The sequence below is a fragment of the Schistocerca americana genome, chromosome 5 (assembly GCF_021461395.2).
Source record: "Schistocerca americana isolate TAMUIC-IGC-003095 chromosome 5, iqSchAmer2.1, whole genome shotgun sequence".
In the NCBI taxonomy this organism is placed as follows: domain Eukaryota; kingdom Metazoa; phylum Arthropoda; class Insecta; order Orthoptera; family Acrididae; genus Schistocerca; species Schistocerca americana.
Window position 1 is genome coordinate 646592167 of NC_060123.1, and position 26852 is coordinate 646619018.

Here is a 26852-nt window from a genome sequence, read left to right on the forward strand (position 1 = left end):
ATTTGCTGTTACTGCTCCTCTACTGACAACGCAATACTTCCAGAATCCTTTTATACTCGTGTACCCGCCACCCGCGATCTCTATAGGACAATTCTGCATTATACAGGGTGAGTCACCTAACATTACCGCTGGATATATTTCGTAAACCACATCAAATACTGACGAATCGATTCCACAGACCAAACGTGAGGAGAGGGGCTAGTGTAATTGGTTAATACAAACCATAAAAAAATGCAGGGAAGTATGTTTTTTAACACAAACCTACGTTTTTTTTTTAATGGAACCCCGTTAGTTTTGTTAGCAAATCTGAACATGTAAACAAATACGTAATCAGTGCCGTTTGTTGCATTGTAAAATGTTAATTACATCCGGACATATTGTAACCTAAAGTTGACGCTTGAGTACCACTCCTCCGCTGTTCGATCGTGTGTATCTGAGAGCACCGAATTACGTAGGGATCTAAAGGGAACGGTGATGGACCTCAGGTACAGAAGAGACTGGAACAGCACATTACGACCACATGCTAACACCTTTTTATTGGTCTTTTTCACTGACGCACATGTACATTACCATGAGGGGTGAGGTACACGTACACACGTGGTTTCCGTTTTCAATTACGGAGTGGAATAGAGTGTGTCCCGACATGTCAGGTCAATAGATGCTCACTGTGGTGGCCATTATTTGCTGCACACAATTGCAATCTCTGGCGTAATGAATGTCGTACACGCCGCAGTACATCTGGTGTAATATCACCGCAGGCTGCCACAATACTTTGTTTCATATCCTCTGGGGTTGTAGGCACATCACGGTACACATTCTCCTTTAACGTACCCCACAGAAAGAAGTCCAGAGGTGTAAGATCAGGAGAACGGGCTGGCCAATTTATGCGTCCTCCACGTCCTATGAAACGACCGTCAAACATCCTGTCAAGGGTCAGCCTAGTGTTAATTGCGGAATGTGCAGGTGCACCATCATGCTGATACCACATACGTCGACGCGTTTCCAGTGGGACATTTTCGAGCAACGTTGGCAGATCATTCTGTAGTAACGCGATGTATGTTGCAGCTGTTTGGGCCCCTGCAATGAAGTGAGGACCAATGAGGTGATCGCCAATGATTCCGCACCATACATTTACAGTCCACGGTCGCTGTCGCTCTACCTGTCTGAGCCAGCAAGGATTGTCCACGGACCAGTAATGCATGTTCCGTAGATTCACTGCCCCGTGGTTTGTGAAACTCGCTTCATCGGTAAACAGGTAGAACTGCAACGCATTCTCTGTTAATGCCCATTGACAGAATTGCACTCGATGATTAAAGTCACCACCATGTAATTGCTGATTTAGCGACACATGAAATGGGCGAAAGCGGTGACGACGCAGTATGCGCATGACACTACTTTGACTCAGTCCACAGGCTCTCGCAATGTCCCGTGTACTCATGTGTGGGTTCATGGCAACAGCAGCTAACACACCAACTGCACCCGTTTCTCCTGTGACGGGCCTGTTACGGACCCGTTTGCGTGCCACGACCATACCTGTTGCATACAGTTGGCGGTAGATGTTTTGCAATGTGCGGCACGTTGGATGCTCTCTGCCCGGGTACCGTTCTGCATACACCCTGCAGGTTTCAGCTGCATTTCGTCTTTCGTCGACACTCGCCATAGGTGAGTATCATCTTCGCCTTTTCAGAGTTCGAATACACCATCACAGACGTCTGGTAACACGGTGTACTACAGTTGGTCTGCGTGCGGAGACGAATGCAGAATAACAATAGCAGCAAGCGCTACATGCGGACACTGCGACAGCTAGACCAAACCACAACAGTGCACTGCAGCCACACTCGTAAACACGGTCGTCATCGTAAACATGTCCCTGCAGATGCTGCTCGCCGACCGTGTCCCGTGTTTGTCACAACACGCAACTGAACGTCGGAGGTTTCAGGCGTCAACTTTAGGTTACAATATCTCCGGATGTAATTAACATTTTACAATGCAACAAACGGCACTGATTACGTATTTGTTTATATGTTCAGATGTGCTAACAAAACTAACGTGGTTCTATTTAAAAAAAACGTACGTTTGTGTTAAAAAACATACTTCCGTGCATTTTTGTATGGTTTGTATTAACCAATTACACTAGGCCCCTCTCCTCACGTTCGGTCTGTGGAATCGGTTCGTCAGTATTTGATGTGGTTTACGAAATATATCCAGCGGTAACGTTAGGTGACTCACCCTGTATACTAGAGGCCGGATACTTTTTGTTATGACTTGATGAAACTACAAACGTCCAGTAATAACTCTGGGTTCTTCGATTGCTCTGGGAGATGGCTGATCGCGACTACAGCATTTGAACCACTAGTTCACTTTACTAGAAGAACGATAAGGTGATTTACTTTACATTGGCACAGGAGCGTGTCGAAAATTAACAACTATGTTTGAACAGATTCAAGTACAAGTGTTTTAGACCATTTGCTGTTCCTTTTTCTATAAACAATTTGGGAGAAAATCTGAGAAGCCGTCGTGGGTTGTTTGCTGATGACGCCGTCTTTTATCTACTAGTGAAGTCATCAGAAGATCAAAACAAATTGCAAAACGATATTTGTATGATCCGAAAATGGCACTTGGCCCTAAATAACGAAAAATGTGAGATGATCCACATGAATGCTAATAGGGATTCGTTAAACTTCCATTACACGATAAATCAGTCAAATCTAAAGGCCGTAGATTCAACTAAATACCTACGAATTACAATTTCGAACAACTTATATTGGAAGCAACAGACACAGAAAATGTTGTGGGGAAGTCAAACCAAAGACTACGTTTTATTGGCACGACACTTAGAAAATGTAACAGGCCTACTAAAGAGAGTGCCTAGACTACGCTTGTCCGTCCTCTTTTAGAATACTGTTGTGCAGTGTGGGATCCTTACGAGACACGATTGACGGAGCGTACTGAAAAAGTTCAAAGATGGGCAACACGTTTTGTATCATCGTGAAATAGGGGAGACTGTGTCACTGAACTAATGGATTTGGAACGGACATCATTAAAACAAAGCCAGCTGGAGTGGCCGAGCGGTTCTAGGCGCTACAGTCTGTAACCGCGCGACTGCTATGGCCGCAGGTTCGAATCCTGCCTCGGGCATGGATGTGTGCGATGTCCTTAGTTTAGTTAGGTTTAATTAGTTCTAAGTTCTAGGGGACTGATGACCTCAGAAGTTAAGTCCTATAGTGCTCAGAGCCATTTAAACCATTAAAACAAAGGAATTTTTCGTTGCAGAGTATTCTTCTCACGAAATTCTTATCAACTTTCTCCTGCAAATGTGAAAATATTTTGTTGACGCTGACCTGGAAGAGGAGGAGATTAGTGTTTAACGTCCCGTCGACAACGAGGTCATTAGAGACGGAGCGCAAGCTCGGGTGAGGGAAGGATGGGGAAGGAAATCGGCCGTGCCCTTTCAAAGGAACCATCCCGGCATTTGCCTGAAGCGATTTAGGGAAATCACGGAAAACCTAAATCAGGATGGCCGGAGACGGGATTGAACCGTCGTCCTCCCGAATGCGAGTCCAGTGTGCTAACCACTGCGCCACCTCGCTCGGTGTTGACGCTGACCTGCATATGGAGAAACGATCACCATGATACAATAAGGGAAATCATAGCTCGCACGGAAATAGATACGTGTAATTCTTTCCGTGCGATATAAGGGATTGGAAAAATAGATAATTGTGAAGGTGGTTTGATGAACCCTCTGCCAGGCACTTAAATGTTATTAGCGGAGTATCCACGTAGATGTAGACGAACAGTTACAAAAGTGTTGTTGCACGTGAGGCTTGAATAGCATTGGTGTCCTAACGAGATGATGTAGACCGCTTTTTTTTGGTGGGGTTTAAGGGCGCACAACTACTGAGGTCATTAGCGCCCAGTCACAGTTGTTAGAGCACATGGAATCTAGTAAAGCTCAAGGGGAGGGGGGGGACACCAGAAAGTCCTGACAAAGATGCAGATAAAATAAGTAAAAAAGTTATATGTCTTTGGACAAGCCAGTCAAAGTTATAAAACGCAGAACACGAGCAGCTGCTCTAGCTTCATCAGCTAAAATATCCGGTAAAATAGATGGCAGGGACAGGGCAACACGAGATTGACTGAAGCGGGGACACGACAATAAAACATGGCGCACTGTTAAAGCTTGACCACGAGGGCACTGCGGGGCTGGGTCACCGGAGAGCAGGTAGCGGTGGCTAAACCGACAATGCCCAATCCGCAACCTGGTCAGAAGGACCTCTTCCCGCCGAGATGGTCGGGAAGAGGTTGTCCAAGAAGTTGGGAGCAGTTTTACTGCCTGGAGCTTGTTTCCTTGGAGGGATGACCAAGCATCCCACCACAGCGACACAAGCCTCTTACAAACAACCCCACGAACGTCAGATGACGGGACACAATGGGAGGCTGGCCGAGGCAGGAGGACTGCAGCCTTAGCTGCTGCATCTGCAGCCTCATTCCCAGGCACTCCTACATGTCCGGGAACCCACAGAAAGCTGACAGGAGAACCATTATCAGCGAAAGAATGGAGGGACTGCTGCATCGGTTGAACAAAGGGATGGACCGGATAGGGATCTCCAAGGCTCTGAAGAGCACTGAGTGAGTCAGAGCAGAGTACATACGATGAATGGCGGTGGCGGCGGGCATACTGAACGGCCTGATGGAGAGCAAAAAGCTCGGCCGTAAAGCTGGAACATTGGACAAGGAGCCGGTATTTAAAGGTGGCGAACCCAACGACAAAGGCACAGCTGACACCATCGTTAGTTTTGGAGCCATCGGTGTAAATAAAGTTGTGACCGGCAAGTCGAGCACGAAGTTCGACAAACCGTGAGCAATACACTGCAGCCAGAGTACCCTCCTTTGGGAGTGAGCTGAGGTCGAGATAAATATGAACCGGAGCCTGGAGCCAAGGTGGTGTCGGGCTCTCACCCTCTCTGAAGGTGGTAGAGTGGGCAAAATCCAATTGTCGAAGCAGGCGACGGAAGCGGACTCCAGGGGGCAGCAGGGCAGACACATACAACCCGTACTGACGGTCGAGAGAATCGGCGAAGGAGGACTGATAAGAGGGTTGGTTGGGCATTGACAACAGCCGGCAGGCATACCGACACAGCAGTACGTCGCGCCGGTACGTCAATGGTAATTCGGCAGCTTCAGCATAAAGACTCTCGACGGGACTAGTGTAGAAGGCTCCGGTCGCAAGATGTAACCCCCGATGGTGGATGGAGTTGAGATGGCATAAGAGGGATGGCCGAGCAGAAGAGTAGATGAAGCTCCCATAATCCAGCTTCGATCGGACTATGGATCAATACAAGCGAAGCAGGACAGTGCGATCCGCTCCCCAAGATGAACCACTAAGGACTCTGAGGACATTAAGGGAACGTGTACAACGGGCCGCCAAATGAGAGACTTGTGGAGACCAACAAAGTTTCCTGTCCAATGTGAGCCCTAGAAACTTAGTTGTTTCCACGAATGGGAGAACAACGGGACCGAGATGTAAGGATGGCTGAAGGAACGCTTTATATCGCCAAAAGTTGATACAAACCATCTTCTCTTCAGAGAACCGGAAGCCATTTGCCACACTCCATGAGTATAGGCTATCTAGACAACGCTGAAGGCAGCGCTCCAGGAGGCATGTTCTCTGGGCACTGCAGTATATCGCGAAGTCATCAACAAAGAGAGAGCTTGAGACATTAGGTGGAATGCAATCCATAATTGGATTGATCGCGATGGCAAAAAGCGCTACGCTGAAGACTGAGCCCTGAGGCACTCCGTACTCCTGGAGGAAGACGTCGGACAATACGGAACCACACGTACCCTAAACTTTCGATCTGTTAAAAAGGAGTCAATAAAAAGGGGGCAGGCGACCACGTAGGCCCCACCTGTGCATAGTGCGGAGGATACCTCCTCTCCAACAGGTATCATAAGCCTTCTCCAAATCGAAGAACACGGCTACCGTTTGGCGCCTTCGCAAAAAGTTGTTCATGATGAATGTCGACAAGGTCACAAGGTGGTCAACAGCGGAGCGGCGGCGACGAAAGCTGCATTGGTCATTGGTAAGTAGCCGTTGAGATTCAAGAATCCAGATTAACCGAGCATTAACCATGCGCTCCATCACCTTACAGACACAGCTTGTAAGAGAAATGGGGCGGTAACTAGAAGGAAGGTGTCTATCCTTCCCAGTTTTGGGTATGGGAACAACGACAGCGTCACGGCAACGCATGGGGACCTGACCTTCGGTCCAGACGCGATTGTAGGTACGAAGAACGAAGCTTTTGCCCGCCAGAGAAAGGTGTGCCATCATCTGAACGTGAATGGCTTCTGGCCCCGGAGCAAAGGACCGGGACAGTGCAAGCGCACGTTCGAGTTCCCGCATAGTAAAGGGGGCATTGTAAGTTTCCAGATTCAGCGAGTGGAAGGAAGGTCGCCGAGCCTCTTCTGCCTCTTTCCTGGGAAGGAAGGCAGGGTGGTAATGGGCGGAGCTTGAAACCTCCGCGAAAAACCGGCCGAAGGCGTTGGAGACAGCCACAGGATCAACAAGGACCTCATTACCTGAGGTCAGGCCAGGTACCGAGGAGTGGGCCTTAATGCCCGACAGCCGGCGCAGGCCACCCCAAACGACAGAAGAGGGAGTAAAACTGTTAAAGGAGCTGGTGAAAGAGGCCCAACAAGCTTTTTTGCTGTCTTTGATGACTCTACAGCATTGAGCTCGGAGTCGTTTGTATCCAATACAATTCGCCAACGTAGGATGGCGGCGAAAGGTGCGTAAAGCACGTCGTCGAGAACGGATAGCGTCTCTACAAGCCTCATTCCACCAGGGGACGGAAACGCGACGTGAAGAGGAGGTAGTACGAGTAATGGAACGTTCGGCAGCATTGATGATAACAGCCATGAGGTATTCGACCTGACTGTCACAAATGAGAAAATCGTGGTCCGGAAAGGTCGCCAGGGAGGAGTAAAGTCCCCAGTCAGCTTTTGGTATGTTCCAGCTCGAAGGACATGGGGATGGGGTGTGGTGCAGGAGACGAACGACACAGTGGAAGTGGTCGCTCGAATAGGTGTCAGAAAGGACATACCACTCGAACCGACGGGCAAGAGTGGTAGAACAGATCGAGAGGTCCAAGTGGGAGTAGGTATGAGTAGAGTCCGAGAGGTGCATCATGTCAGCCCGACTAACTGCGGATGACGATGGAGTGTAGATGGTACAAACTGAAAAAGTAAAAGCAGAAAGAGTAATACGGACAGCTATTGCTTGGAGTGGGGTGGTAATAGACATCGTCCCGAACGAGCAACATGACCCCACCAAGAGCTGGGATACCGTCCACAGGGGTGAGGTCATACCGCTCCAAGGTATAGTGGGTAAAGGCAATACGGTCAGTCAGGCGCAACTTGGTTTCCTGGAGGCCAAGGACGAGCAGACAGTGCAGGCAGAGGAGCAGTTGTAATTCCTGCCGATTAGATCGAATACCTCTTATGTTCCAATGTAAAAAGGCCATCGCTAGTCAAAAAAGAGGGGGAACGAGACAGGGGAAGAGCTGGTCACCTCGACGGCCGCGGAGGGCCAGGTTTCGAGGGAACAACGCTACAACCAGCGGGAGGCGGATCCTGTTCCATCGAGTCGTCGCCAGCTGCGGCCGCTGTCCCGGTTTGTGTAGGAGGGGCAGCATCATTTGCTGACGAGAGGCCAGCTGAGCGCCTGACAGCAGAGCGTCCCGGCGAAACTGAGGATGGCCGGGAGCAGCGACTCACGGATGGCGCGTCAGACGAAACGCGCCGGGGTGGAGAGGGGGATAGAGACTACTTCTTGGAGGCCTTCTTGGAAGTCCGAGGAGGCACAGGGATGGTGTGCTGGACCCGAAGAAGGTCCTCATGCGCGGGGTCCGATTTGGAACGTCGGACCTCGGAAGCTGGGGTCCGGAACGTTTCCCCGATGGACGCCTGAGAAGAGGATCTCTTCACAGACGGCGGGGGGGGGAGGAGGGGGAAGGGTGGCCCCTGGGGCAGAGGGGGCGGGGGCCGCGGGGGAGGAGGATTTGGAAGGGAGGCATTTGGGAGGCGGAGGGATGACCCCAGATGGGGGGAGGAGGTGGATGGGGGACAGGATAGGGGTGAGGATAGTGTGGAAGGAGTGGACACGACTGAGGCAAACGAAGTGGTCAACGTCACGGGATGGAGGCGGTCATACTTCTTCCTGGCCTCAGAATAAGAGAGACGATCCAAAGTTTTGAGTTCTTGAATCATCTTCTCCTTCTGATACGCGGGGCAGTCTAAGGATCTAGGCGAGTGGATGCCAGGACAATTAATGCACCGAGGTGGTGGGGTGCATGTATGTTCCTCACGAAGAGGACGTCCACAATCTCCACAAAGGGGCTCAGCCTCACACTGTGACGACATGTGCCCAAAGTGCAAACACCAAAAACAGTGCATAGGAGGCGGGACGTAAGGTCGCACGTCGCACTGGTAGCGCATCACCTTTACCTTATCCGAGAGAACGTCCCCCTCGAAGGCGAGGATAAAGGCCCCGGTGTCGATGTGACGGTCTTTGGGGCCGCGCTGGACTCGCCGGACGAAATGCACGCCTCGGCGCTCCAGGTTGGCCCTGAGCTCCTCATCAGATTGCAGCAGGAGGTCCCAATGAGAAATAACCCCCAGCGTCCTATTCAGTGCCAGATGCGGGACCATGGACACTGGGATGTCCCCTAGTCGGTTGCACGCCTGGAGCGCCGCCGACTGTGTGGCGGAGGTGGTCTTTATAAGAACGGACCCCGAACGCATCTTACTGAGAGCCTCGATTTCCCCGAAGATGTCCTCGATGTACTGAACAAAGAACATGGGCTTGGAGGTGGCGAACGTCCCCCCATCGGTTCGAGAACAGACCAAATACCGGGGTAAGTACTTCGCCCCAAGCCGGCGGGCCTGTCCCTCCTTCCAGGGAGTGGCCAAGGGGGAAAGGGCAGGAGAACCAGAACCAGAGACAGTACCTTTCCTTTTGAAAGACTCAGCCGCAGAGCGACCTGATACGTGTTGACGTTTCATCTGCGAAACGTCCGCCCTGATACCACCCACTCCGACCAGGGGCTCTCCCCACGGGCGCCACCCAGCCTCAGCAAGGGCCACCTGGCAGGATGACCATTGCCGGGAGTCCTGATGCCCCAAGGAGACGGGCATCTACTCCTTGGCCGACATGGGGACGGTGCAGCTCAGGTATCGGCAGTACGATCCCTGTGTTGTCAGGGGGCTACGACTCAGAGGGTACATGACGACCCCACCACAACGGGCTGGCTACCGTGCTGGATTTCTGGTGCCATGGAAAGTCCATCATGATCGTAGGTGCAGATGGGAACACACTATGTGTGTAACTTGTGCAACCCATCAGGCGTTTAGGCCCAATTTGAGGAATAATGGGAGTGGTTACAACGCCGTTACAATGCTGAGTGCCATGGTCTTAGTGCACTGAGGACCAATGATACACCACGTAAGGCGTCCTTCTCCAAAAGGCTCATACTTCTGTAGAATTTTGAAAAGAGGAGGTCAAACCCCAAGGGGGACCATCACAATGAAGGCCGAAATGGTTGAAACTCCTTTTAGTCGCCTCTTACGACAGGCAGGAATACCTCGGGCCTATTCTTACCCCCAAACCCGCAGGGGGGGGGGGGGGGAGGTAGACTGCTTCATTGGACGTCACGAACTGGGGCAGAGCGACCCCACGTTTGGCTCTATATCGACATCCATGCGATGGCAGTGCAGTGTGTATGCGATTTGTCGAATTTGGTGTGGCACCGACAACTTTGGACAACACCACAGTTCTCATCAGATAGTGTAGCAATAATATTATCTTGGAACTCTTCCATTCAGTCTGTGTTTCATACAAAAATAACAATATGGGAGTTGTGAGTCCGCCTTGATGCGAAACACTTTTGTTATTTATTCATTCCCCGAGCTAGTTTTAGCGACAAATATCGCAATCAGTGAGCTCTTCGAATCTCATTTATTATACATGCATGGTTTTAAGAGTGTTGTCATTTTTTCGGCATATTCTCTGTGTTTTCTGTTGCCGTTTTTCTCAGTACAGATTATGTCATCTACAACAGTGAGCGAGTTCGTTGGACGGCTTGCAACTATTTTTATGCACAAAGGCACAACTTTCGCATTTCGTTCATAATCCAAACAACAGCAAGGTGGCGTAATATTTTGGATTAAGAACGAAGTGCGAAGGTTATGTTTTTATGTGCTTCTTTCCGTCAATATAACGATACCTCGATAACATTTTTCGATATGTCGCGGGCCGATTATGGTAGATTTTTAAATATCTATCGGGTTCCCAATATTCTTGAAATATCAACAGTCCTACTGCCAACACTCACCTTCGTACACCCAGTCCGCGGCGCCGTTGTAGACTGTTCCCGGCACGCCGTCCGCTGTGATCGCCGTCGGCTTGTCTCCCGGCTGACGCAGGTAGAAGAGGTTGTTCTGGTAGACGAACGCCATCGCGTTGCCCACCGGCGCCCATTTGGCTAGCTGCATGCCGTCCTCACAGATTTCGTACGTAGTGCTGGAAGTACCATTGCCGAATGTTAACAATGAAACAGTGAAACTTGAACAAAAGAACTGGGTTGCGTTAGCAGTACTGTCAGACATTTTGCAGACAACGTCGTCCTCTACAATGAAGCGCTATCTATAGGAAAGCTGCACAGATATCCTGTCTGATCTAAATAAGGCATCGTAGTGATGCGAGAATTAGGTCAATCTGCATCGGTGACTGTTTACGTACGACTTATGCAGTTAATCTGCATGTGACGTATACTGAACGGGATTATCATTGGATGTCAAATATGTATCAAGAAGAATAGAAGAAATTGTGAAGGGTATGTCTGACTGAAGCGAGAGCGTCACGGAAATGCGGAAAAACCTGATTTGGTAGACACCTGAACAATAATCCTCGTGAACGCGTACTTGCAAAGTTTGAGAAACAAGTATCAAGCGAGAAATATATGGATGCACTGCAGTTCCCTACATATCGCTCCAGTAGGAACAATGAAGAAAAGATTAGATTAATAAATGCACACCGAGTTACTAGCTCCCCCGAGACAGTATAAGCGACTGGAATATGAGGAAGTCCTAAAATGAGGTTCTATGGCAATTAAGGTCAGCAATGCACTTCATTGTTGTTTACTGAAGCGTTTGCCGCATTGTCGTCCATAAGGAATCCATCATTGTTTGCTGCCAAAGATCTCCAAGTAACCGAACATAAGCATTTCCCAACTTCCTGCCAGATTAAAACCTAACTAACCTAAGGACATCACACACATCCATGCCCGAAGCAGGATTCGAACCTGCGACCGTAGCGGTCGCGCGGTTCCAGACTGAAGCACCTAGAACCGCTCGGCCACAACGGCCGGCAAATCGAGAGTCATCTGTCCAAAACCACTGTTATCCATTCCTCTAGGATCCACCCTATATTGTCAAGGTAGCTGGATAGGTGCTGGAGGTGATGTCGTGCTGTTAGCAGACACACTCGCTTTGGTCGTCTGCTGCCACAGCCTTGTAACACCAAATTTGACTGCAATGTCCTAAGGGATACGTTCGTCGTATGTTCCACATTGATCACTGCGACTGCGTCATTCAGGGTTGCTTGTCTGTTAGCACTGACAACTCTACGCAAACACCGCTGCTCCCTTTGCAAAAACAGACATAATGCACGTGCAGCATGTGAAAGTGGCTGGATTTGGACGGGTTACTCCTGTAACTGAAATATCAGACCTGAAGGTGGTTCTGAATGAACCGAAACCGATCATACGAATAAAAAATTTTGCAATCAAGACGGATTATAAGTAACATTATACCGCTGCTCCCAGTCGTTAACTGAAGGCTGTCAGCCACTGCGTTGTCCATAGTGAGGGGTAATGCCTGAAATTTGCCATTCCCGGCGAAGTCTTGAAATTGTGGACCTCGAAACATTGAATTATCTAACGAGTTCCGAAATGAAACGTCCTATGCCTCTACCTCCAACTACCATTTTGAGGCTCTTAATTCCGCCGTGAGGCCACAATCATGCAGGAAACCTTTTCACACGTATCACTTGAGAACATATGACAGCTCTGTCAATGCACTGCCCTCTTATACCTTGTGTACGAGATACTACCGCCATCTATGTGTGTGTGCTTGTAGTTATCCCGTCATTTTTGTCACCTAAGTGTCTTGCGAGTCACTCTATTCAATCACGAAGTTATTTTGATCGCCTTTTTTTTTTGTGGTTTTAGGGCGCACAACTTCAATCGTCATTAGCGCCCAGACTACGTTAGGAATGCACCGCGAGGCACAAGTTTAAAACAGCAACAAAAAGGGAAAACACGATAAAAGATTGACAGGCATAGGATTAAAAAAACAGCATAATCAAATGTCCTTAGACAGGTTTTTCAAGTTGATAAAATGAAGAACGCGAGCAGCTGCTCGTGGGTCATCCGCTAAAATGGCACCGAGAGTACATGGCAGGCCAAGATCAAGACGCAGTGTAGTAAAATCCGGACAGGACGTTAAAATGTGGCGGACCGTCAACAATTGCCCACATGGGCAGAACGGCGCTGGCGCAGCCGTCAGCAGATGGCGATGGCTGAACAGGCAGTGTCCAATCCGCAACCGGGCCAAAACTACCTCCTCCCGCCGAGAAGGGCGTGAGTAGGACATCCAAGCCGCGGAAAGAGGTTTCAAGGCCCGAAGCTTGTTGTCCGTAAATGCGGCCCAATCGGCATGCCACAGTGATAAAATGCGCCGACAAATGACCCTGCTACAATCTGATGAAGGGACACAACAAGAAGCTGTCCGAGGCTGGAGGACCGCAGCCTTGGCCGCGGCATCTGCAGCTTCGTTCCCAGGGATACCGACATGGCCAGGAACCCACATAAAGCTAACCGGAGAACCGTCATCCACCAGCTGCTGAAGAGAGTGTTGGATCCGGTGCACGAAAGGGTGAACCGGATACGGATCACTGAGGCTCTGGATGGCGCTCAGGGAATCGGAGCAGATGACATAAGCAGAATGTCAGTGGCGGCAGATATAAAGAACAGCCTGGTAGAGGGCAAAGAGCTCAGCTGTGAAGACCGAACAATGGCCATGGAGCCGGTATTTGAAACTTTGTGCCCCGACAAAGGAACACCGGACCCCGTCATTGGTCTTCGAGCCATCTGTATAAATGAAGGTCATATTAATGAACTTCGAACCAAGTTCGACAAAACGGGAGTGGTATACCGAACTGGGGGTAACCTCCTTTGGGAGCGAGCGAAGGTCAAGGTGAACGCGAACCTGAGCCTGGAGCCAAGGTGGCGTGTGGCTCTCGCCCACTCTAAAGGTTGCAAGGGAGTGAAAAATCAAGATGTTGAAGGAGGCGACGAAAGCGAACTCCAGGGGGTAGCAGGGCAGATACATACAACCCGTATTGACGATCGAGAGAGTCGTCAAAAAAGGAACGATAAGACGGGTGGTCGGGCATTGACAGTAGCCGACAGGCATACCGACAAAGCAGTATATCGCACCGGTAGGCCAGTGGCAATTCACCGGCTTCAGCATGAAGACTCTCTACGGGACTAGTATAAAACGCTCCAATCGCAAGACGTAAACCCCGATGTTGTATGGAGTTGAGACGGCGTAAGATGGACGGCCGTGCAGAGGAGTATACGAGGCTCCCATAATCCAGCTTTGAGCGGACGATCGACCGATATAGGCGTAGTAGGACGGTTCGATCCGCTCCCCACGACATACCACTGAGAACACGGAGGACATTTAAAGAACGGGTACAACGGGCAGCCAAATAAGACACATGTGGAGACCAGCTAAGTTTCCTGTCAAATGTAAGACCTAAAAATTTTGTTGTCTCCACGAATGGGAGAGCAACGGGACCGAGTCGTAAGGACGGTGGGCGAAACTCTTTGTAGCGCCAGAAGTTAATACAGACCGTCTTCTCGGCTGAAAAACGGAAGCCATTGGCGACACTCCAGGAGTAAAGACGGTCAAGAGAACGCTGAAGACAGCGCTCCAGGACACGTGTACGCTGCGCGCTGCAATAGATGGTAAAATCGTCCACGAAAAGGGAGCCTGATACATCAGCTGGGAGGCAATCCATTATTGGATTGATCGCTATGGCGAAGAGAGCGACGCTCAAAACTGAGCCCTGTGGCACCCCATTCTCCTGGCGAAAGGTGTCTGACAGGACAGAACCCACACGTACCCTGAACTGTCGATCCATTAACAAGGAACGAATAAAAAGAGGGAGGCGACCGCGAAGGCCCGATGTATGCATGGTACAGATAATGCCCGCCTTCCAACAGGTGTCGTAAGCCTTCTCCAAATCAAAGAACACAGCCGCGGTCGGGCGCTTCCGCAAGAAGTTATTCATAATGAAGGTCGACAAGGTAACCATATGGTCAACAGCAGAGCGCGTATACGAAATCCTCATTGTACATTGCTAAGTAAGCGTCGAGATTCGAGCAGCCAAACCAAACGAGAGTTAACCATTCGCTCCATCACCTTACAGACACAGCTGGTAAGCGAGATGGTTCGATAACTGGAAGGCAAGTGCTTGTCCTTCCCCCGGCTTAGGAATCGGTACAACGATAGACTCGCGCCAGCATGCGGGAACATGTCCCTCAATCCAGATGCGATTATAAGTACGAAGAAGGAAACCTTCACCCGCAGGAGAAAGATTCTTCAGCATCTGAATATGAATAGAATCAGGCCCTGGAGCGGAGGACCGTGACCAGGCAAGTGCATTTTCGAGTTCCCGCATGGTGAAAGGGGCATTATAAATTTCACGATACGAGGAGCGGAAGTTAGGTGGCCTAGCCTCCTCTGCCTGTTTTCGGGGGAGGAAGGCAGGATGGTAATGAGCGGAGCACGAAACCTCGGCGAAAAAGCGGCCGAAGGCATTGGCGACAGCCTCAGGGGCCACAAGGACGTCATTCGCGACCGTCAAGCCAGAAACTGGTGAGTGGACCTTAGTGCCAGATAGCCGGCGCAGGCTACCCCAGACAACAGAAGGAGTAAAACTGTTGAAGGTGCTTGTGAAAGCAGCCCAGCTGGCTTTCTTGCTTTCTTTAATAATACGACGGCACTGCGCACGTAATCGTTTATAAGTGATGCAATTCGCCACTGTAGGGTGGCGTTTTAAGGTGCGTAAAGCACGTCGACGAGCACGTAAAGCGTCTCTACATGCTGCGGTCCACCAGGAGACCGGTACGCGACGTGGAGAAGAAGTAGTGTGAGGGATGGAATATACAGCAGCAGTGAGAATGACTTCCGTGAGGTGTGCGACCTGACTATCGCAGCTTGCGAAGGTTTGATCCTGAAAGGTCGCCCTGGAAGAGAAGAGCCCCCAGTCTGCTTTGGAGATGTTCCACCTAGTTGAGCACGGAGGGGGGGTGTGATGCAGGAGATGGATGACACACGGGAAGTGGTCGCTCGAATATGTATCAGAAAGGGCATACCACTCAAACCGGCTTGCAAGTTGGGTAGTACATATAGAGAGGTCTAAATGGGAATAGGTGTAAGATGTGTCCGAAAGAAAAGTAGGGGCGCCAGTATTGAGGCAGACAAGATTGAGTTGGTTGAAAAGGTCTGCTAACAGGGAGCCCCTCGGGCAGGATGCTGGAGAGCCGCAAAAAATGGTTCAAATGGCTCTGAGCACTATGGGACTTAACATCTGTGGTCATCAGTCCCCTAGAACTTAGAACTACTTAAACCTAACTAACCTAAGGACATCACACACATCCATGCCCGAGGCAGGATTCGAACCTGCGACCGTAGCAGTCCCGCGGTTCCGGACTGAGCGCCTGAACCGCTAGACCACCGCGGCCGGCGAGAGCCGCAAAGGGGATGGTGGGCATTGAAGTCTCCAGCTAACAAAAATGGTGCAGGTAGCTGAGCAATAATTTGCATCATGTCTGCCCTGGTAACGGCAGACGACGATGGAGTGTAAACGCTACAAATGGAAAATGTAAAAGTGGGGAAAGTAATTCGGACGGTGACTGCCTGCAGGCCAGTGTGCAATGTGATGGGATCGTAGTAAATATCATCCCCGACCAGCAACATAACCCCTCCATGAGCCGGAATACCTACCACTGGGGGTAGGTCAAAACGCACAGAGGTGTAGTGTGCCAAGGCAATGTGATCGCATGGGCGTAGCTTCGTTTCCTGGAGGGCTACGACGAGCGGACGGTGCAAGCGGAGCAGCAACTTCAAGTCCTCTCGGTTGGAGCGAATGCTGCGAATATTCCAGTGAATAAGTGCCATCGTGAGAAGAAAAGGAAGATGAAACAAGGGGTTACCTCGAAGGCCGCTGAGGGCCTGGTTTCGAGCGAGCACTGCCGCCGCTATCAGTAGGCGGACAGTCATCGTCCATTGGTTCTATAGGTTCATCGGCCATCTCGTTAAGATGGCCGGGAGGAGCAGCTTCCTCCACCGGTGGACGGCCAGATGTTCGGCTACCAGCGGTGCGGCCAGGCGAAACGGATGACGGCCTTGGGCGACAACCGCTGGGTGGCGCAGGAGAAGAAATGCGCCGTGGCGGAGAAGAAGAACTGTGCTTCCTATGAGCCTTCTTGGAAGGTCGTTTAGTGGAAGTACTGGTCGACGGCTGGGAGTTCGAGGTACGTAGGAAGTCTGCACCGGACGGTTCCGTCTTGAAGGCCCGTCCATCTGACTTCTGGGTCTTCGTCTTGGCAGAAGCTGATGAAGGTGCTTGTGTCTGAGGGGTGACGGGAGGAAGAGGAGACGTCGACCGCGCGATCTTAGCACTGGCCGAACGGACGACCGTGGTGCTGAAGGTCAGATCGCATGTCTGCGTCGCCACCTCCCTGGTAGTCCGAGGAGAGGCGAGGACAGTGCTGTATTTTCCCGCTGTGAAAAACCGCAAATATAGGTCGTGGAACCGTCCGTCTCCGGTCGCAGGCGCTAACTACCCTCTTGAGGGGGAGGGACACCTTTTAGTCGCCTCTTACGACAGGCAGGAATACCTCGGGCCTATTCTAATCCCCGGACCCGCAGGGGGATTTTTGATTGTCTGTATACTGCCGACTGAGACAGAGGAAACGCACTTCTCTAATACAGGAAACAAAACTGAAGTGCAGAAGGCGAGGACCCTCCCCTCCACCTTTATTTTTCGTGAGCTGAAAAAAGCTTTTTAAATGAAACAAACGTTTTTAACTACGACTACGTGCCACTTCGCTCTTGATCCATGCATATTGTTCGTGTTCCCTAAACATACTCTTAGGACGCTTCAACTGGCCTCCCGCATTTTCAGACGGTACACACTGCAACTGACTAACACAGCCGCTGCCGCTCGCAGCACTATAGCAAGTGACCTTGTGCTAGCAGCTACACATAGCATGCATACCACTGGATGCACATATCTCACGTTACGGCAGTGTTGCCACCATTTTCAATCCACCCCTAGTAGCTACAAAATGTCTTTCTGGCAACGGTTTTAAAAGCTGCATCATCTGAGTTCTACATTAGTTTCAACAACTTTTCAGCCTATGCCTATGATTATATCGTTTCTTATCCACTGTACACCTGGTAATATGGTACAAATTATCGTTGTAAGTGAAGAAAAGTATGCACACGAGAGGCAGATACTTACTTTTCCTGAACGCTGTAGATGGTATAATTGGCCTCTGAGGAGTGACGGTATACCTGTAGACAAAGATAGAGTGAAGCTGTAAAATACATTATCACTACAACACTATGAAATCAAATCGAATTTCCTGTATTGCTGTGTGCAGCAATTCATAATGTTCCCTAAAAATCATACATAAATCAGTGTTAATGATCTTATTAAGAGGCTATGCTGAGAGAGAGAGAGAGAGAGAGAGAGAGAGAGAGAGAGAGAGAGAGAGAGAGAGAGAGAGAGAGAGAGACTTGTAAGGTGATCATATGCTCAGATGCATCACATTTTTATTAACATGCACTTGATTAATCTTTAATGTTTAAATTACGCTCGCGCGTGGAAGTGACAGAAAGTAACGAGTAAGGTCATGTAAAGGCACAAAGAGGCACGAGTACTACAAGTGAATAATAAGTTAAGTACTGTGTTCATTTCAGTGGTCACTAGAACCTCTGACGTAACTGAAAAAGGTGGTACAATCGGTAATAGCTCTGTGCATGAACATTTGATACCAATAATCTGAATCATTAATAACTATTCGTAATTGAAAACCAAACGAAATCGTGGTTTGCTATTTAAGGTCAGCCGCGACGTCGAGATGATGGGAGTGAAACTCTCAACCACAGTTCACTCTCGTGACACACAGGACACATTGTTGACGTGATCTAGAAGCCATGACTTCCGTGTGTAGAGAACCGATCAGGACACTTTCAACATAAAGTCAATGGAATTCAATAGTCGAAAACAGACACTGTGTGCTACGCACACAATCATTTATTAATGCTGCCCAGTCACATTCTAATAAGATAAAGCTGTTGCCTAAAAGAATAATCAAGTGACGATTACATGGTGTGTGGCGGTGGTCGTTACTTCGATATGACGTTACTTAAATAATTGTGCATGCCTTCCTCCTACCTTCGCCTTCTACAAGAGCCAGAAGACCGTTTTTGATGTTAGCCAGAGATCGATAGAGAATATACTGACCATAATTTTCAGTCTGCAACTCCACCTTACTCTTTGTGCTCACTGATAGAGAATGTTCGTATTTGCTATTTACTCAGTGGGATCAGGGACTATAGCTATAAATGAAAGTTCTGAATTTCTATTGATTGATACAATCTGTAAATATTTCACACGCACGAAAGTATTGTAACTAATACCTCTATTGGAAACAGCATTATTAATAGTTCAGAGGCGACCTGTACAGGTAGTTCAAGTAAAATGTTCTATGACTCTGACTTCTAATCAACTTGAAAGTGGAAAATAATTTTGCCACTTGCCATGCGATTTTGTCAACATTACTGGCGGCACACAAAGTTACTTCCGTGAAACCTAAGCGATCCGGGACGGTGTATAGTTCTCGTGAGTTCAGTGTTTACTTTTACCAAGAAAGCATTCGAATATGCACAACTCTAGCGCCATTCGAGACACAACGCACGCGGGCGTTTGACTGACGTGGAAAGTTTGATATCTCGTGTGAAGTATGTCCTGCCACTGCCTCTCTGGCTTTATTTAGGGGGCGCAGCGCACAGCCAAACAAAACATTTGCTATCAAGCACAGACAGCAGTATCTAAATGACCACTTTCTCGGGCACGTACTTATTAATAGCACTGTCCTTTAATAATTTACGGTCTTTTTAGTTTTTATATAAATATAGTTAAGTTTGCTTTAGTTACAGAAAATTTTTTAGTTCGACCGCGTTTAAACTTCGCCGGCTAGACTTCTTAGAACGTAAGTGACAATAGAAAAAGACCGCTGAACTGCCTCTAAAGTTTCTTGCGAATATTGTTATTTACAATAGTCTTTGAACTAGCTAAAGCTGTATTATTTCATGAATATAATCAAAAGCTTCAATTAGAGCTTTCCATTAAATCGAAGAATGATAATCCAAGTTTTAGTACAAAATTTGGTTTTTAGCAAAGAACTTGAAAACTGATAGAAGCAGCTCGGTGTGTCTCATATTCCATGTTTCTAAATGAAACTCAAGCTAAATATGAATTTGCAGCTTTCTGAGTGCAATAATTAGCAGCTTCAATTTCTCGTAAAAACGACCATTTTTACCAAAAATTGTTCTCATCAAGCTGAGAGTTGTAACATTTGTGACGTACATTTGCATATCCTGACCAATTCATAGCTTTCTAATTTTATTATTCAGGGCCACTTATTTTTCTTAGGTTCGTATAATTTGCCTAACATATTTATTTGATCATTTTCAGATTTTACTGTGTTAACATTCATATACTTAAGCTGGGAAGTTTGGAAAAGTTATTTTAATTTTTAATTTCACTCTTGAATTGTGGTGCAGTCCTTTGTGTGTTAAACACAGGCGCGTTATGATTATGTGGCGCGGATAGTAATGAACCGGGGTAAACTCCGACATACGCGATCACCTCAGTTCCTCTTACAATGACACAGCGCTTGTTTCGCGTCAGTGGCTATAACCGGTTAATGGGACAGTTTTACACTACAGTCTGCACGTCCAAGAACAGTAAAAAAAAAAAAAAAAAAAAAAAAAAAAAAAAAAAAAAAAAAAAAAAAAAAAAAAAAAAAGGCTCTGAGCACTATGGGACTTAACATCTGTGGTCATCAGTCCCCTAGAACTTAGAACTACGTAAATCTAACTAACCTAAGGACATCACAAACATCCATGCCCGAGGCTGGATTCGAACCTGCGACCGTAGCAGTCCCGCGGTTCCGGACTGAGCGCCTAGAACCGCTAGACCACCGCGGCCGGCAACAACAGTACAGTTAACATGTATTTGGCTATCGGCGACAGGGTAAAGCTAACCTCTCAATCCAGTAAAAATAACTGTTGATATCCCATTACACACTTTTTGTGACTTCACTCCCCTCTGGTGATCTCCAGTTCGAAGTACTACTGGGTTAGTGTTCAGGGAAAGAGAGACACCCGTCACCATCCATATAGCACGACTTCAAATCGCAGTAATTATCTACAAGCCTGAACAGATAAATAATACGATGGTCACAACCCGAAATAGCAGATATCTTTGAGCATATCAGTTTAACCGTGGAACTGTTCTATCTATAGTGATGCATCAATATATATGTCAAATTTCTGCCTTACACTGTTTTTATTCAGAATTTGAATCACGACGATGATCGCTGGTAGACTTGCATCTTAAAATAACTAAGAGAAACGAGCACACACACACACACACACACACACACACACACACACACACACACACACACACACGTCCGTGTGTGTGTGTGTGTGTGTGTGTGTGTGTGTGTGTGTGTGTGTGTGAAATATCTTCCACTTTATTAGGCCTTATGGTACAGCAACCGTATGCAGAATACCTGAATTAGAGACAATCTTGGTTGCAATTTATTCTTTTACTAACAACGCGTTTCGCCTTTGTGAGGCATCTTCGGATCATCTACAGTGATAAAAAAATAAGTAGTTTGGGTATGATCTTAGCATACACGATTCTAAATGTGAATAAGGAATTTTACTGAACTTCAAATTATCCTTTTACGACATGAACCCTGGACCTTGACGTCGGTGGTGTGGCTTGCGTGTCTCAGCGATACAGATAGCAGCACCGTAGGTGCAATCACAACGGAGAGGTATCTATTGAGAGGCCACACAAACGTGTGATCTCTGAAGAGGGCAGCAGCCTTTTCAGTAGTTGCAGGGGCAACAATGTGGTTGACTGACTGATCTTGACTTTGTGACATTAACCAAACCGGCCTTGCTGTGCTGGTACTGCGAACGGCTGAAGGCAAGCGCAAACTACAGCCGTAATTTTCCCTGAGGTCATGCAGCTCTACTGTATGGTCCTCTTCGGTAAAACATTCCGAAGGTAAAACAGTCCTCCATTTGGAAGTAAATGACGATGAGATAGGAGAACGATGCTACGAGCAGAATTTGACAGAACTCAGAACGATCTACGAGGGTGAGTCAAATGAAAACCTTAAATTTGTAATAACAAATCGAAATTTCGCGCTGTTATCTTGTAAGTTGGTAAGCGTGCTACAAACGGCGTGCAGAATGGCCTGTAGGTGGCAGCATAGTGCAGATGCACACATACCGTCGCAGTGTCAGTATAAAGATGGCCGCCCCACTTGCGACTTGCACCAGGGAAGAGCAACGTTCTGTTATTCGGTTTTGCGTTGTGAAGGTGTGAAACCTATTGAAATTCATCGACGAATGAAGGTTCAGTACGGTGATGCATGTTTGTCACAGCAGCAAGTCTACGAATGGAGTAGGAAGTCCGCAAATGGTGTGACTTCAGTGGAAGATGCTCCTCGTCCAGGTCAGGCACAACGAGTTGTGACTCCACAGAACATTGCAGCAGTTGAAGCCACAATGAAGGAAAACCGCCGAGTGACACTGAATGACATTGCAACACGTTTACAGATTAGTCATGGGTCAGCACACCACGTTGTGCATGATGTGCTCCTGTTTCACGAAGTGTCTGCAAGATAGGTGCCACGGCAGCTGGCTCCTGAAATGAGGGAATGACGTGTTGATGCTTGTGAAAAACTTCTTCGGCGCTTTGAACGAGAAGGTGATGGCTACCTTGCAAGAATCATTATTGGGTACGAAACATGGGTTCACTTCCGCCATCCGGAAACGAAGAGAGGGAGCAAGGAATGGCGCCATTCCTCATCACCAAAATCAAAGAAGTTTCGAACAGAACCATCAGCAGGGAAGCTTATGCTGACTCTTTTGGGACAAAAAAGGCGTCATTTTGGAGCATTACATGCCTAGAGGGACCACTGTCACCAGTGCATCATACACAGATCTCCTAAAAAATCATCTGCGGCCTGCAATCAAATCAAAGCGACGTGGATTGCTGTCAGCAGGTGTCCTTTTGCAACATGACAATGCAAGGCCCCACACTGCCCGTAAAACAGTTGCAACAATCACAGACCTGCATTCTGAGTTTTCCTCATCCACCATACTCACCAGACCATGTCCCAAGTGATTTCCGTATGTCTGGACCATTCAAAGACGCAATGGGAGGGAAGAAGTTCCGTTCTGATGAAAAGGTACGTCACTCGATGCATGAGTGGTTGCGTGGACTACCAAAAGAATTTTTTTCTAAAGGAATTTATGCACTTTGTAAGCGCTGGAAGACTTTTACTGAGCGTTGGGGAGATTATGTCGAAAAGTGATACAGCTTTGTACCACTTCTGCACAATAAATAATATTAAAAAAATATTTAAGGTTTTCATTTGACTAAGTCTCGTAAGTCGAAACAAGACCCCGGTAGTAGAAGACATTCCGTCAGAACTACTAATAGCCTTGGGGAGAGCCAGCCACGACGAAACTCTTCCATCTGCTGTGCAAGATGTCTGACACAGGCGAAATACCCTTAGACTTCAAGAAGAATGTAATAATTCCAATTCCAACGAAAGCAGTTGCTGGCAGGTGTGAAAATTACCGAACTATCCGTTTGATAAGTCATGGTTGCAAAATACTAACTCGAATTCCTTCACAGTAATGGGAAACTGATAGAAGTCGACCTCGGGAAGGATCAGTTTGGATTCCGAAGAAATTAAGGAACACGAGATGCAATATCGACGATACGACTTATCTTAAAAGATAGGTTAAGGAAAGACAAACCTACGTTTATAGCATTTGGAGACTTGCCGACGGCTTTTGACAGTGCTGACTGGAATATTCTCGTTGAAATTATGAAGACAGCAGGAGTAAAATAATTAACAACTTGTACAGAAAGGAGGCAGCAGTTTTAGGAGTCTAGGGGGCATGAAAGGGAAGCAGTGATTGAGAAGGGAATGGACAGAGTTGTAGCCCATCCCCGTTGTTTTTCAATCTGTGCGTTGAGCAAGCAATAACAGAAACTAAAGAAAAATTTCCAGTAGAAATTAAAGCATCGGGAGAAGAAATAGAAACGGTTAGGTTTGCCGGTGACATTGTAATTCTGTCAGAGGCAGCAAAGAACTTGGAAATGCAGTTGAACGTAGGACACAAGACGAACGTCAACAAAAGCAATAGCAAAAGCAAACCGAGAATAATGAAATGTAGCAGAATTAAATCAGGTGATGCTGTGGCAGGACCACACATACCAAGAAGTATACATATTTGAACAGTATACACAGGTATTCCGCCGCAACTTCACCGCAGGAGCGCCAAGCGGGAACATAGGCGGACACTGCAGTGACACTTTTACACAATGATTGTGGGGGAGACACAAAGGTGGCGCTCAAAGCATTTATATAAGAGTCAGTATATTTAAGGTTTAAAAACATCTAAAAATGGTTGAATCAGTTGAAAGAAACTGAGAGGTACAATTAATCAAAACATAGTTGAGTAAAATGGGGGAGGAGATGGGGGCGGCAGCATATCAAATGGAACTCGCTGCTATGTTGCTCTAACCACTTCTTCGCACTCCCGGCATTGTGAAATGTTGCTTTATCTTGTAGAAAAATGCCACTGCTGTCGAAAAACATGATCGTCATGAAGGGGTGTACGTGGTCTGCAACCAGTGTACGACTCATGGCCGTCATGGTGCCTTGCACGAGCTCCATACGATCCATGGATGCACAACGTTTAGTGCCGATGGTCAAGAGCCCATTTCAGCTGCTCGTTAGGAGCGTTCGGTGCACTGCGTGTTCAGACACACTTTTACTTTGCGCGGCATCACATACTGATGTTATTTCCACCACAGTTCGCCGCCTTTTCTGTTTTACCAGTCTACCAATCCTACGACGTCAGACATCTGTAATGAGTGGTCGCCGCCCAACTCCCATGATGTCTGGAGGCGGTTTCACACTGGTTTCGCCACAAAACTCCTGTAACAAGTCGTGGAGTTTCCGAAATGCTCATGCCGAGCCTCCGGTTCATCACAGTCTACCCTCGGTCAAACTCTGATAGATGGCGTACCTTCCCCATTCTACACATGGACAGCACGATCACAGGAATTCCAAGCACCTCGTGTGTGTCATTCCCGGCCAGGTGACGCTGCTACCACTTGGACGGGTTTGTATCTGTAGTAGATCGATGGACATTATGTTCTGGCTATCAGTGTACTTGTTATTGCAGTATAAGAGTTATTCGTTTTATTGTTAGGTAGTATCAGTATGCTGCAGTCACGAGTTTGATTTCTTACTTTCAATATTATTTACCTCAACTGCACCAAACATACAATTAACTTTTATTTTCAAATTTAAGCTGATTTTCTAAGGAAATAGAATTTATCTGACTGTAGTGTGGTCGACCATGTGTCACTAAGTATTTCGAAACTCAATTCTTAATTATTTTATAGACCTAAATTTGTGGGTTAGATTAAATATATACATGAGTTAATTATTTTTCGTCATTTTGGAGTTGTGTAATTTAATGGTGTTTTCATGGTTCAGGCACTTTCTTTAATAGTTCTTTATTAAAGTGCCTGTATTTGAACACCCAAATAATATATGTACAGTTTCCCAAATGAATGTTGAATGTTTGTGCGTAAAAGACGCCACATCTTTTTGTTCAAACATTTGTTACACAAAGTTCATCAAAATTCAGTTTTCTGCTAATCACTGGATAGATCAAAATTTGTGGAGTAGAATGAACATCTGCATGTGGGAGTCATTTTTATTTATTGTTACAGTGTGGAATTTAATAGATTTTTCATGATTTAGGACTTGCTCAGAGTTGAGGTAAGGCTTATCTGCGGTATATATTATAGATTTCGTAGTGGCCACTGGGAGTGGTATGTTGCTTTTATCAATATTTCCTGATGCAAGGTCGAATGTGTGATGTAAGATTTACAGCCTAAATCTTGTGTCCTTCCATAAACATATCCAGGCTGTCCCTATCACTACTCATTTCTGGTATGCCCATAAATTTAACGTTTCTTTTAGGCAGTGATCATGCTGAGATAATATTTTTATGAGTGTACTTTCATTGTGTATATTTAGTCTAAATCTAACCTGTTTGCCCAATATATTAATCGTATCAGACGTTTCAAAGAGTATCACAGCTTATATATTACAACCAGTTGCCATCCTCAGTGTATTAATTTCTGTAAATAAAGTTGGGTATGGTATTATAATCCTTTAATGAAGTAAGTGAGAAAGGTATCCGGTGTAATTTATCAAATACATTATCACATTCTGATCTCATGTGAGCCAATAAATCAAGCAAATCATTAAAGAAATATGCTTCGTACATCAGCAGGAGGGTTCGTCTACACGATTGCGGAATACTGCGTTCCTGTTTGGACTAATAGCTCGCACGTGACCAAAACTCCACGATTACTAAGTGACAGTATGCACAGCAACAGTGATGAAATCTACTTGCGCTCCACGGCTGCCCTCCTTGATCCATATTACACCTCCAGTGATATGGCGTAAAAGTTCTGTTCTAACAAAATACACAAGCTTAACGATAACCCACAGCTACTGACACACAATAGCATAGCAGACTCGGATCGGAGGAAACAGGAAGTCAGGCAGTTGTCGCTACAATTTGCCGATTGACAATTCCTGGAAGCAACACTGGGACGAGCACTACCTACCGCAATTTCTAAGTTTCGGTATCACGCGAAGTGTGGACGACATTAAACAAAATACGCACTGGTCTTGCCAGAAATACCGGCGCGCTTCACAAATGGGAAGAAATACCATCTGCAAAATGAGATGGCGGAGCAGAAAAGCAATCATACCTATACGTACTCTAAAAACGTCCACATCAAGCGTAGAAGCGACCCCTCACCTATTTCATTTTGTGATCTTATATTTGGCTTGTGATAATGTTTGTTTGTAAAATGTCCAGTCACACTAATGCGGCCGCCTGTCGCAAAACCCGAATAACCAATCTTTGCGGCGCGGACCGCTACGAGACGTATAGGTTGGATATCAGTGACATGCTGAAACAAACCTAGCCGTTTTGGAATTTCTGCCACCCTTAGCCCGAAAGCCAATGACCATGTGCTTTTGGACATCAGACAAATCCGTTTCCGCATAACATCAACGACTGCACTGTTACCCGCATCCACCCCTCACCCCCTCCCCCCCCCCCCCCCCCCCACACCCCCCACCAAATGCTTTATACACACTCCACTGCTACTGCTGCCACATGTGAGATGTTATTGCACGTTGAACACAGCCGGTAGTCACAATAAAGTGACTGAACCGTGTTGTTACAATGTGTTGTTTTTAAAATTGAAATACTGACTTTTGCATGGA

At 47.3% G+C, this 26852-nt stretch overlaps 1 protein-coding gene across 1 annotated transcript in view; it reads right to left on the reverse strand.

Annotated features, from left to right (window-relative positions):
* The window catches only part of LOC124615663 (venom dipeptidyl peptidase 4-like), a 352342-nt gene that overhangs the window by 178841 nt on the left and 146649 nt on the right, over positions 1-26852 (reverse strand). Inside the window, exons 5-6 of the mRNA XM_047143691.1 lie at positions 17657-17709; positions 10392-10579 (exon numbers count right to left, since the gene is read on the reverse strand). Of these exons, the coding sequence (XP_046999647.1) occupies positions 10392-10579; positions 17657-17709 (241 nt within the window). The remainder of the gene's footprint in view (positions 1-10391; positions 10580-17656; positions 17710-26852) is intronic.